At 40.8% G+C, this 14,329-nt stretch overlaps 1 protein-coding gene across 1 annotated transcript in view; it reads left to right on the forward strand.

Annotated features, from left to right (window-relative positions):
• The window catches only part of ARL5A (ARF like GTPase 5A), a 30,065-nt gene extending 19,217 nt beyond the window's left edge, over nucleotides 1–10,848 (forward strand). The window contains exons 5-6 of the mRNA XM_077447686.1: nucleotides 3,952–4,103; nucleotides 8,651–10,848. Of these exons, the coding sequence (XP_077303812.1) occupies nucleotides 3,952–4,103; nucleotides 8,651–8,699 (201 nt within the window). The 3' untranslated portion in view covers nucleotides 8,700–10,848. The remainder of the gene's footprint in view (nucleotides 1–3,951; nucleotides 4,104–8,650) is intronic.
• The last annotated feature ends 3,481 nt before the right edge of the window (nucleotides 10,849–14,329 follow it).

Here is a 14,329-nt window from a genome sequence, read left to right on the forward strand (position 1 = left end):
GTCCACTCAATAGAAGGATTTGAAATCCTATTCTATATGTCGGAAAGCAGAGCACATACAGTAATATACAAGCTCTTTCCAGGGTAGTCCTATTTCTCAGGGTGAATCTGATAACCTGCTGGGGATGTTCCATATCAAGGGAGTCACAAGTCTCGCTGTACTTGTTCATAACTCTGCTTTACTTCTGATTCCATAGTCCATAAAACAGGGGGTCAGATGACGTGTCTGAGCCTATGGTTGTTTCACACCATACAAATTCATTATCGAGGATCATGTAGCTTGCTGGAGAATGCAACAATAGCTGCCACTCAGATTATGATTAAAACTTGCAAAAAGGGAAAAGTACACATGGGCAGGGCTGTATACAAAACAATCCGAAAGGTCTCTGGCACTCTTTCAAACTAGCCAGCAAAAAACTAACTAACTAAACAGGTTTCACTACTCAGAATAAAAGGGGATTTGAGCTGCTGCCATAAGTGCTTGGGTGTAACTTACATTTTTTACATTTTGTTTTCACTTAAAGTGACTGTGAACGATCACCACTTAAAACAACCAATTCACTTTAAAATAGAAATGAAAGGCAAAACATAATTTATTTATTTTTTTATCGTTAGAACAAATCATTATAAATACTTTCTTTCTTTCTTTCTTTCTTTCTTTTTTTTTTTTTTTTTATCTATTTTTTTTTTTTTTCCTTTTTCATAAGTGATCACATTCCCTCTGTTCTCAGTTGCATAAGAACTGGGGGGAGGAGAAGCAACATTACACAGCACTTTCCAGTGAATGGCTGTGCAGTGGGGGCATGTCCAGTCTGACCATTGGAAGAGGGCACACAGAGTTCCCAGCATAGCTAAAGAACTGACCACAGTGTGCTTTCCTGCTTAGTGTGGTCAGTTTTTAAAAGGAAAGCAGGGGGACTCCCAGAAACGCCAGAGATTTCACAAAAAGGAAGCAATACAGAGCGAACTGGATACTTTTATATACAAGTACACGGTACAGCAGACACCAGAATATGAAGTGTTGGGGGTAACAAATGCTTTAATTTTGTTTTTATCACAAAGGGATTTTGCAGTGACCAGTTTTGTCTAATGAATACCTGCCTTACACTGACGTTAACCAGTGCTCCCATTAGCTTTTTACCTGGACTTAGCATTTAGGAAAGGTGACATCTGTACCTGGAAGTGACGTTATGCAGATTGCATTTGTGTTAGGCGAGGCTGAAAAAAGATACAAGTCCAACCTATGTGTGTGATTCATTCCAGCAAGGGGAGATCAGCGAATGCATACCCTGCGGCATTTGCCGTGGGGGTCCTAGGCCTGCAGGTGGGACAGCGGCACCCAGGAAACATGGCTGGGGAAGGGGTATGGGGGGGGGGGGGGGGGTGGAAGCACGCTACAAAGGGTCTGTGGAAGTGATCAGGCAGTTGCACAGTGACTGGGTCTCTTTCACCTGATGGCCAACAGTCAACATACAGTGGGGATTCAAAGTTTGGGCACCCCAGGTTAAAATGTGTATTAATGTGCATAACGAAGCCAAGGAAAGATTGAAGAATCTCCAAATGGCATCAAACTACAGATTAGACATTCTTATAATATGTCAAAAAAAGTTAGATTTTATTTCCATCGTTGACACTTTCAAAATGACAGAAAACAAAATGGCGTCTGCAAAAGTTTGGGCACCCTGCAGAATTTATAGCATGCACTGCCCCTTTGCAAAGCTGAGACCTGCCAGTGTCATGGATTGTTCTCAATTATCGTTTGGGAAGACCAGGTGATGTCAATCTCAAAGGTTTTAAATGGCCAGACTCATCTGACCTTGCCCCAACAATCAGCACCATGGGTTCTTCTAACCAGTTTTCTAGAAAACTGAAACTGAAAATAGTTGACGCTCACAAAGCTGGAGAAGGCTATAAGAAGATAGCAAAGCGTTTTCAGATGTCAATATCCTCTGTTCGGAATGTAATTAAGAAATGGCAGTCATAAGGAACAGTGGAAGTTAAAGCAAGATCTGGAAGACCAAGAAAAATATCAGACAGAACAGCTCGCAGGATTGTGAGAAAAGCAACTCAAAACCCACGTTTGACTGCACGATCCCTCCAGAAAGATCTAGCAGACACTGGAGTTGTGGTACACTATTCCACTATAAAGAGATACTTGTACAAATATGGTCTTCATGGAAGAGTCATCAGAAGAAAACCTCTTCTATGTCCTTACCAAAAAAATCAGTGTTTGAACTTTGCAAATGAACATATAGACAAGCCTGAGGCATTTTGGAAACAAGTTCTGTGGACCGATGAGGTTAAAATAGAACTTTTTGGCCGGAATGAGCAAAGGTACGTTTGGAGAAGAAAGGGCACAGAATTTAATGAAAAGAACCTCTGTCCAACTGTTAAGCATGAGGGTGGCTCAATCATGCTTTGGGGTTGGATTGCAGCCAGTGGCACAGGGAACATTTCACAAGTAGAAGGAAAAATGGATTCAATAAAATTTCAGCAAATTTTGGATGGTAACTTGATGCCATCTGTGAAAAAGCTGAAGTTAAAGAGAGGATGGCTTCTACAAATGGACAATGATCCTAAACACACCTCAAAATCCACGGGGGGATTACATCAAGAGGCGTAAACTGAAGGTTTTGCCATGGCCTTTACAATCTCCTGACCTCAACATTATTGAAAATCTATGGATAGACCTTAAAAGAGCAGTGCGTGACAGACAGCCCAGAAATCTCAAAGAACTGGAATACTTTTGTAAGGAAGAATGGGCAAAGATACCTCAAACAAGAATTGAAAGACTCTTGGCTGGCTACAAAAAGCATTTACAAGCTGTGATACTTGCCAAAGGGGGCAGTACAAGATATTTACTATGCAGGGTGCCCAAATTTTTGCAGACACCACTTTTTTTTGTTTTCTGTAATTTTGAAAGTGTAAATGATGGAAATCTAACTTTTTTTTTGACATATTATAAGAATGTCTAATCTGTAATTTGATGCCATTTGGAGATTTTTCCATCTTTCCTTGGCTTCGTAATACACAATTTTACCTGGGGTGCCCAAACTTTCGATCCGCACTGTACATTGGTGGCAGTAAAATGGTTAAAAAGGAAAAGGCTGCCTTCAGGGGAGCCTGCTCTCTGTTTATGCATTGCTATATATTGTATGTCCCATAGCTGGAGACTGCACTTCTCGGAGGTGCCTTGACATGACAACATGGCTTCCACATTTTATTTGTAAATCAAACATCTGCTTATAATTAGTAATTGAAATAGTTTGGTTAGGTTTTTTGCTGGATAGCTTGAAAGTGGGACTGGGTCTTTTTTTTTTTTTTTTTTTATTTATTTATTTTTTTGTATTGTTTCTGGTTAATGCATGTCTGTAATGTGCAAAATGATGGTAGGATTAGCAGCTTCATCTGTTTTACTTGCTGTTTTATGACACTGTGGACAGACCAGAAATCTGGAGATGGCAATCTGCAAAGGTAGTCATAACCAAAATCTGCCATATGGCTGCATAAAACCTTAGATTGTAAGCTCCTTGAGAGCAAGGAACTGATGTGAATGTACAATATATATGTATAGTGCTGCATAAATTGACAGCGATTTATATAAGTACCTGTAATAAATAAGGGTGCAATCCCATGTGGGTACAGCTTGCTTTTTTGGTTTGGTCGCTGCCCTGGTACTTTTATGACATTAACACTCGCTGAAGTTGATCACATTTACAGAGATTCTCATCCCTCCCAAGTAGATAATGCACCATAAGTACATAAACCACTTAGTCCTGTGTATCTGTTATTCCTTCCATGGTTACAGATCCTCTAAAACATTTAAAGGATAAGTTCACTTTAAAAAATAAAATAATAATAATAATAAATGCACCTCAAAAAAATGTGCAAACAAAATATTAAAATAATTTAAAATATAATATTCAGCCTTTCTTTTTTTTTTTTATTGCAGGACCTGAAGAAGGCGGGGCTGCTGGTCTTTGCAAACAAGCAAGATGTGAAGGAATGTATGAGCGTAGCAGAGATTTCACAGTACTTGAAGTTGACGTCATTGAAAGATCATCAGTGGCATATACAGGCATGCTGTGCTCTCACTGGAGAAGGGTGAGTCTTTTATAAGATAAAACTTAAAGAAAAACACTAAGGTAACTCATTGCACTGGTCACCACAGTTAGCTCATGCAATTTGTTTGAGCCCACGTTCATATTGGGCCGATTTGGCACGCAATTTGACATGTCTCTGAAATCTCTCCCGAAATTTGGACATGCGGGTATGAAATCGTGCGAATTCAGCTGAACTCGCAAAAAAATTTCTAACCACCTGCAGTCAGTGTGAACCTGGGCTGAAACTAAAGTTTGGTTTCTGTATCACTTAAAGTGATACCAAACCCGCAACAGTTAAAATCAGTGTGTATATGCAGTAAAGCACGCTTGTTCTATTCCCTGTAGAACCTAAGGGGTTAATCCTCTGCATTGTGTATAAAGGCTGTGTGATCCTTTCTCTCCGATCCCTCTCTTATTCCACTGACTCCAATCCATCTCCCGATAGAACAGAGCATTAGGGGACAAGCTGCACATGCTCCGTTTGGTGTATATTGCTAGAGTTTTTTTCTTAGGCCAGGGTCACACTGTAAGCCGCTGTGGATCACACAGGAGCGCTGTGCATCTCTGTTTCAGGCATGAATTGGGGTCGATTCTATGCCTGAATTCGGCCTTGAAACGGAGCCAAAGACTCGCAGCGTTTTTGTGCAGTGCGCTTCGCAGCCATAGAGAGCCAGTCACATTCTGCTATGCAAATTGGATCCGGAAAAACCTGCATTTAATTCGTATAGGTGTGAACCCTTAGGCCTTAGAGTGCATGTGATCAGCACAGGGCCAATTGGCACTGTTCAGACTGATGTTCAAGGGTCCTGCAGCCTTATAGGACAATCAGGGCAAAATGAAAACTCCTCTTAAAAGCTGTAACCAGACACTGATAGATCTCACAAGACTGCTCTAACTGCTGATGAGAAAAGGTATTTAGCAGTTAAATTTACTAAAGCTATTGCAATTTCCATGTTCTGTGTACTGTTGGAGACGAGATATTATGAATGCATGGTCCTGGGTTTAGTAGCATTTCAAATAAGTTCACCTTTCCAGAAAAAATAATAATAAATGCATATATTTTTGCAGAAAAAAAATGCATTTATTATTTTTTCTTGCGGAAGCCTGGAAAGTATTGCGTACATGATCAGAGGTGTAATGTCAGGTTTCTGCAAACAAGTCCTGCAGCTTTCTGCCCATACCTCCATACAGGCTGTCAGTTTCAAAGCTGCAGGGCTTATAAAATGAACTCCTGAGAGCGCTCATCCGCTGCCCTGCACATGACTGATATTTGCACTCTGATCAGAGAAAATCTGAGCCATTTTTGCCTGTACACATGAAAGACTTTGTACTAACTAAGGCTATGATCCATGTCAAACTAGATGCGATCCTCCAAGACAGAATTGAAGATTATGCAAAATGATGGCAATCGTGGGTTTAGCACTTTCTATCCTACCCATTTTGATGGTTCCCTACTACTTCCTTGACATATTTGTGGCCCTGTATTTCTGCCTGTAGAGCCGGACACAAGCGGGTTCTTGTCCTTTTTTATTTTTTCCTCTTTCCTTTCTTCTTCATTTCATGCTACTTTCCTTTATGTTAGGGGTCTCCAGGGCCAGTTTGCTGTCCTTAAAAGTTTTGGGGGGGGGCTGGACTGTAACCATTGGAAGTAGAAAAGGTCCCGATGTTAGTGAAGAAATAATGCCCAATCTTTGGTGCCATTGGGAGAAATGGCCTATCGTTGGTGCCATTAAGAGGAATTGTGCCCCTTCATTGTGGGAGGGTGGAATTATGCCCCATTGTTGATATCTGTGGAAGAAATAGTGCCCCAAAGGCCAGATAAAATCAAGCAAAGGATCGCATCTGGCAGGAGAAAAAGAATTCCTCGATGGCCGCACATCAAAAAAGTCATCTTTATTGGAAAACGATTAAAATCCAAGTACAGTCACCTCATAAAAATAGGGAAAACCTTAGTTTGTTGGCTAACCTGTTCACCATTGTTTTTCTTTTGCATTCCATTTGATGTCCCCCTTCCTGTAAATGTATTATATGCCCTGAATGTCACGTTGTACATTTCATGTTAATATGTTGTGATCCACTTTCTGTGATGGTTTAACCTAATAAAAACATTGAACAAGAAAAATACTCTTTTTACTATGTACGTTGGGGCAAATGATTATTTGATCCCGCCAGATTTTGTTTGTTTGTTTTGCACACTTACAAAGAAATGAAGGGTCTATAATTTTATCATAGGTGTATTTTTTTTAAATGATGGAGGCAGAATATCGACAAAAAATTCAGAAAAAACACAATACAAATGTTCTAAAATTGAGTTGCAGTTCAGTGAGTAAAATAAGTATTTGATCCCCTACCAACCAACAATAATTCTGGCTCCCATAGATTGGCTCCAGTATGTGCTCATGTGGTTCACAGAATAGTCCTGTCAATTTCAGAAGGTGCTCCTAATGACAACTCGTTATGTGTATAAAAGAAGCCTGTTCACAGAATCTTTCTTCCATTCAAACCCACCATCATGGGCAAGACCAAAGAGCTGTCAAGGGATGTCAGGGACAAGATTGTAGACCTGCACAAGACTGGAATGGGCTACAAGACCATCTGCAAGAAGCTTGGTGAGAAGGAGACAACTGATGGAGCAATGGTTTGCAAATGGAAGAAATGCAAAATGACTATCAATCGCCCTTTGTCTGGAGCTCTGTGCAAGATTTTGCCTCATGGGGTAAGTATGATCATGAGAAAAGGTGAGGGATCAGCCCAGAACTACACGGAAGGAGCTTGTAAATGATCTCAAGGCAGTTGGGACCACAGTCAGCAAACAATTCATTGGTAACACAATACGCCGCCATGGATTGAAATCCTGTAGAACCCGCAAGGTCCCTCTCCTCAAGAAGGCACATGTACAGGCCCACCTGAAGTTTGCCAATTAACATCTAAATGATTCAGAGAAGGATTGGGTGAAGGTACTGTGGTCAGATGAGACCAAAATTGACCTCTTTGGCATCAACTCAACTTGCTGTGTTTGGAGGAAGAAAAATTCTGACTATGACCCGAAGGACACCATCCCTACAGTCAGGCACGGAGGTGGAAACCTTATGCTTTAGGGCTGTACGGGCCAACTTTGCCACATTGAGGGGCCAATGGACGGGTCCATGTATTGTAAAATCTTGGTTGATAATGACCCAAGACACACCGCAAAGGAGTGTCTCAAGAAGAAGCACAGTCTCCACACCTTAAAAGTTTATTTTTAATACTGAAAATCGAGCTATCGAAGCCGCCGATCGCTCAGTTGTCACAGCTCCTTGAGCAGAGAGCTGTTAACTGCCAATCGGCAGCTCTCTGCTCCCACAATCCCCACCCATCTCACTGTAATGCTGGGCTAGCGAGGGTGCAAGAGCAGCTGGCTTGGGCTGTCGGCGGGGTGAGGGTCCAGGCTCGTGAGCGGTTCCCGACTCTGGTCGTGATGATGCCCAGGCCTGGACCGACTCTGTAACAACAGCTGACTTCAGCCCGCTCTCTGTTGAAAACACGTCACAGGAGTGCAAAATTAACTGCACTCCTCTGATCCATAGGAGACGTGCAGCCAAATGAGCTTTGGCTGTACTTCTCCTCCATTTTTAATCCTATAGAACATTTATGGAGGGAGTGGAAACTTTGAGTTGCCAAGCGACAGTCAAGAAACCTTAAAGATGAGTTCCATTTTTGGTGTAGCTTCTGACTTTTATTAAACACACACTCGCCTGTCCCATGATCCAGCGATGCGGCTGCCCAAACCCTCGGTTCTCCTCCGGCACCAGCATCACAAGTATCTGCATCCAGCTGTGACAGCTTGTGGCTTCGCAGCCAGGTGCGCACTGCACATGCTCCACTCATGCAGCGCCTTCTTAATGACCGGGCAATCTTCTGTGACGTGTCCCAGAAGATTTCCAGGAAAGCAGAGGACAGAATTTCCGCTTGAGTCGCCTAGTCGGCCCGAGCAGAAATGGAAACTGGGTACCTGCCAAAAATAGGTACGCGCACCCCCCCCCCCCCCCCCCCCCCCAAATCCCTCCTGAGATGTGTGCAAACATGGTCACCAACTACAAGAAATATTTTACTTCTATGCTTGCCAACAAGTACTAAGTCATGTTTTTTGCTTGGGGATCAAATACTTATTTTACTCACTGAACTGCAACTCGATTTTATAACATTTGTATCGTGGGTTTTTTTTTCTCGATTTTATGGTTGATATTCTGTGTCTCATTTTAAATACACCTATGATAAGAATTTTTGATCCTTTAATTTCTTTGTAAATGGGCAAATTTACAAAATCTGAAGAAGATCAAATAATTTCCCCCTATATACATTTGGGCCTCGTTTTACTCAACTTGCATGCCTATAGGAATAGCCTCTAAATAAGCAGAAAATGTGTAAAGGGTACATTTTGACTTCTCTGAGCTGACCACCCTGTGTTGCACTTTGACTGCTATAGAATAGAGCACTCCGCACATGGTCAATAATTTAGTGAATAGTATTAACGTGTTTTTTTTTTTTTTTTTTTCCTTCATGGTCTAGTCTCTGTCAAGGACTTGAGTGGATGATGTCAAGACTGAAATCTAGATGACCCCAAAAAGACCTGCAGAGACACTAGACTGCTAACAACACTGTATTTATGAATCCCTGGACTGCTGCAAACCTCCAACAAGTATTTATAATCCTAGTGTTCCATCGGTGTCAGACAGCACTCTCTCCGAAGGCAAAAACAATAATAAATCTGTGACTACTTTTGAAAGCTGTGATTGGCCTGGCCATTATTTTCAGCCCTCCTCTAGGAAACTTCAAAGGAGACAGGAGATTTTTAAAACTTTTTACAATGACGGTTTTACAAGTGAACGTGGCCCGAGATGGACACTGATCAGATGAACTAAGAACATCGATAATGGCTGAGCAGTATTTTTTTTTTAAACTACTGAGAGGATCCAGACTGAACCTGAGCAATGTGCAGCTCTCTGTTGGGGAACTGCAAGTCTCAGCGTGCCTTGTCCAACATACTAGGACTTGTAGTTCCCAGAAATTAGAGAGATGCATATTTTACATTCTCTAACTAGAATCCTGTACATATCTTTGTATTTCCTATGTGTAAGCATGCTCCTTTTATTGTACCAATGTATGGAAGAATTGCCTTGACAACAGTTAAAATTGCACAGTTCTAATTTTAGAGGACCTGTCGCTTTTGAAACGTCTTCTTAATCCGTCAGCTGAATGCAAGTTATGAAACTTTTTCTAACATATTTTATTTGTCAAAAATTGGTTGGTTGAAGTGCTACCTCATCATAGAAAGGTCTAGTCTGACTCTTGGCTGATACCTTGGCCTGTGGTGTCTATTAGGACTGAACATCTTAAAGGTAATCTGCCAACCAATTTAACGTTTTTAATAATGGGGTACAGATTTCCTTTTAAGCACATCTGTCATAGTAGAAACGCAGGGTTCTCTATTACTGACATCCTTTTGAAATGGCAGTTGGCTATCTCCGCTTTCAGTGCTTTGAGTTGCTCACCTAAAAGAAGCAAAGAGAGAGCAAATTCTGAGCTTTGTCAACTTGTTCCAGGACCGTGATAAAGAATTGAGGCTGAAGGGTCAGCTAGTCAAGGGGGCAGCTAGCATGGTCAGAAATTCTGCAGTAATAGCTCCTTTTATTTGTCCAATGACAGGCTTACATTGACAGTGAACCAGAAGTGATGTCATGATGCCGTTCCATCCATCTGGGTCATAGAGATGAGTGGTAACCATCTTTCCTCTGCTAATCTCTATGGCCAGCCACCCTTGCTGTCGGATCAGTTTCCAGGCCCGAGAACCATCAAAAAGTTGCGGGAGGAGCGACCTTTCCTGATGCTTTTAAAAGTGATCCAATTGCTAATCGGCCGATTTGGATCACTTTTATTGGAGAAAGCAGGGGCTGAGTAAAATTTGAATACCAGTTATGGCATCTAGCTGCAGCCATAGCCCCGATATTCCACTTCAAACCCATGATGTATATACCCAGATAGGCGATTGGGTAAGTGACAGCGCATCTTTAGCTACTTGCCAATCGGGGGAGAATAACCATACATTTTTACAGCTACTACCTCCTCGGCAAGGTATAATTATCCATCCACGCTTCCTTGCCAACATTTTGCAGCGGGAACCCACCTAGACAGTGTTCAGTCTTGGTGATTGGCCACTTGGGTCCATGCTTGGTCACATGTAGCAGGTCACCTTCTCCCCCGAACCTGGAAACTCCAAGCATGGATGAGTGAGTACCCCTTGTTGGAGGGCTATTAGGAGGTGCTGTCACTCTGCTCTGAGTGGGCAGCTGACAACCTGATATTAAGCTAATGCTTAGTTATGTTCATATCAGACTGATATTAATTTATTCTACATTCTGGCAAAGAAGCGAGACCTGCAAGATGTATTGATATGAACAGGTTAGACCAGACTTTCAGCTAATAGTCCAGTTGTTTATACAAAAAGAGGCATGTCATAATGCTGATCCAACTGATGAAGATATTTCAGAACTGATGGCTCCCCTTGAATGTTCTAATATGTAACATATTTTTGGCACTTTTTGTTCCATTTTGGGGCTTTTTTTTTTCTCCTTTTGGACATTCCTTGGCAGATGCTGAATTGCATGTTGCTTTACCTCTGTGTTGTTTTTTGACTTTTCTACTCTTATCCCAACAATTTACAAAGAGAAGGCTGACTGTGTGACAATAAAAATGAGAGGTGGAAAGTCTCCAGTGTCTTTGTTTTACGCAAGTTTTTGCTTCAGAGACCACACCCACTCAAAATATATTTGACTACGTTTTTATTTTTCTGATCTGGGCATAATTTCTTAATTTTTCCTTTTTAACCTCCTTTACTGCTTTCTGGGGCTGCAATAGGGAGGGCTTCCCCCTGTTCTGTGACTTTGCCCCTAATATTTCCATGGAGGATTCTGAAGCCTCATGCACGTTTCATGTATTTAATGCTGCTCCTACACACAGGAGTTTAGAGGCATTAAAAAAAAAAAAAAGTCTGCCAGCGTGTCCAGGAGCAGCAGTGTTTTGGCAGAAAAAATGCTTGACGCCTGTAAACGCACATTAAACGTGCATTTATAGCTTGAGCATTAATTCATTTCAGTGGCCAGAATAAATTATTTATATGTAAATTATATATATTAATATGCAAAATAAAGTGTAAAAACTTAAAAATGAAGTGCTGTTTTTCTAGGTAAAAAATGCCAAGTATATGAACTCGACATCATAATTCATAAATTAGAACTCATTTTAGCATTAGATTTTAAGTGCAATCATGATATGAAGTGGCTGAAATGTAATTATTAATTATAAATTATTATGCTGGCCAATAAAATTGACTCCCAATCGCTTGACGTGCCTAAATGTGGTACACACATTTACAGGTTTTTTTTTTTGTTTTGTTTTTTCCCTGCCAAAACACTGCCAGGAAGAAAGGAATCTAGGGGAGATGGCAAAACTTTCAGTGTGCATGAGGCCTCAAGATCAGGGGTTTTCAAACATTTAATTACAAGGGTCATATTGTATATTTTACACATGTATATGTATGTATGTGTGTATGCAGGCCAAAAAAAAAATAACCCTTACATCAGGGTCTCCTTAGAGCCCCTCTTACATAAGGGCCCCAATTACAGGGTCCCTCGTTGCATGGGGGAGGCTTGGGGGTGAAGCAGAGACCATAGGTAGCCTCTGCTGCCTTTTAATCCTCAATCTGTGCACATTAAAGATCTGAAACTGACCACCCTATCAGTGGGCCAGTTGTGGAGTTTGGGTTTGGAGACCCCTGCTCTAGTTGGCAAGTGATGCAGTATTTTTATGCCCTGCAGTGATGCATTAATTTCCTACAAGAATGTTGCCAATTTCAATAGTGTTTTTAGCTGAATGTGTGAGAGGTGTCCAGAGACTTTAGCTGCTAGACCCAAGCAATGTTCTAGGGTAGGTTACTTGTTTCCTTATACCCAAAAGCACATGTTGCTGAACTGGGGGAGCTATACCAAGTTTACTATCGGTGTGTCAGGGAGACGGTCACTTGACCTTGAAAGAACAGTGGCAGGTTGATTTACTAAAACTGGACAGTGCAAAATCTGGTGCAGCTCTGCATGGTAGCCATTGAGTGTCTAACTTTAATTTTGTTCAATTAAGCTTTATCAAAATAAAAAAATAAAACAGGAAGCTGATTGGCTACCACAGTGTTTCTCAACTCCAGTCCTCCAGGCGCACCAACAGGTCATGTTTTCTGGTTTTCCATTATTTTGCACAAGTGATTTGATCGGTTTCACTGCCTTAGCAATTACCACAGCCGTTTCATCTGAGGAAAATCCTGAAAACATGACCTATTGGGACGCCTTGAGGACTGGAGTTAAGAAACACTGGGCTACCAAACACTGTTTTTTTATTTATTTATTTATTTTGTTTATTTAGCAAAAAATATCATATGGGTACAGTGTAGCATGACAGTGCAATTGTCATTCAAAGTGTGAGACAATGTAATTCAAAGTGTTCCAGACAACACAAGAAAATTGGCCTGGACAGGAAGGGGGTGAAAGTGTCCAGTAGGCAAGTGGTTAATACAGCTTAAGGACTGGTGAGCTGCAATATGACAATTTTTGTTCTTGGTTTTGGATACGCTTTGGGGGTGGAAAAATCTCTGCCCAAAGAACCATTATTCACCTAGAAATACTATGCTTTTTCAATGTAATGTACATACAAATCAGAGCTGCATCCCTGTGTATAGTATAGTCTTGTGTTATGATATTTGAATATCCAGAGTCCTTATGACAAAGTTCACCATCGGTTTAGGAGGCTTCAGACATAATTCTATGCACAGCCAGGGTTGGCAAGAAGAGAGATATTTAAGGCCTTATGCACACATCGAGCTTTTACATCTGCTTTTTGCAGCGTCAGAGTATTTTTTTTTTTAATTTTATATATTTTTGCAGCTTAAAAACGCCTCTCCATGTTATTCTATGTGTCTATGCACATGCAGGCTTTTAGGAGCTGTATGTGGCATAGGCATTTTCAAGCTGTAAAAAAATAAATAAATAAAAAACAGGGTCAGTGTGTTCTGAGGACCAGTGTTAGAGCTGTAAACACGTCTGACGCTGGTAAAAGGGGTTGTAAACCCTTGTGTGGGTGTTTTTTTTTTTTTATATATATATATATATATATATATATATATATATATATAACCTTTAATGCATCCTGGCAGTCACCAGTCCCCTCCCCGTTATACTTACCTTAGCCCCTTCATCTGTCTGTCAGGGACGTGCTGCCCCTCTCTCTACTGTGTTATCGGCTCTTGATTGGATAGATCGGCTCCCGCTGCTTTCAATCAAATCCAATGACCGAGGGGACGGGGCCGAGTCCGGCATTCGTGTCTATGGATGCAAATGCCAGACTCGGGAGCGAACCCACAAGGAACCCCCGCCTAAATGAGAAGTAAATCCATCAAAAAACAGATCACATACATAGACATATGTACATAAATCCATTCATAGTTACATAGTAGGTGAGGTTGAAAAAAGTCCATCAAGTCCAACCTATGTGTGTGATTATATGTCAGTATTAAATTGTATATGCCTGTATGTTGTGGTTGTTCAGGTGCTTATCTAATAGTAGTTTTGAAACTATTGATGCTCCCTGCTGAGACCACCCCCTGTGGAGGGGAATTCCACACCCTTGCCACTCTTACAGTAAAGAATCCTCTACGTACCGTAGTTTAAGGTTAAACCTCTTTTCTTCTAATTTTAATGAGTGGCCACGTGTCTTGTTAAACTCCCTTCCGCGAAAACATTTTATCCCTATTGTGGGGTCACCAGTATGGTATTTATAAGTTGATCACGGAGGAAAATTTACTTTTGTGGGAATCTCTGCATGAAATGGTATCAACATCAAAAATTTATGAATAAATGTGTATATCTTTGATGTAATATCTGATACATTTAAAAAAAAAAAAAAAAAAAAAAAAAAACACAAAAATTCCTCCAGCAAGGAAAGGAACGCTCATTAACCCATTGTTGAATATAAAGAGTTTCCCGTAGAATTGTCATTTTTTATTAATATTATTTTCCTTCCTAGTTTAAATATGTTAAATTATTTGGTTACATGAGGGAGAAACACACACTCACTCACTGTCTGTATGTATGCAGGGACATGAGAGGAGGAAAAGGAAGGAAAGGATATAAATGTTATGGAAAAAGA

This window comes from Lithobates pipiens, unplaced genomic scaffold (assembly GCF_037356315.1).
Source record: "Lithobates pipiens isolate NorthernLeopardFrog02 unplaced genomic scaffold, aLitPip1_a1.2 Scaffold_22, whole genome shotgun sequence".
Lineage (NCBI taxonomy): Eukaryota > Metazoa > Chordata > Amphibia > Anura > Ranidae > Lithobates > Lithobates pipiens.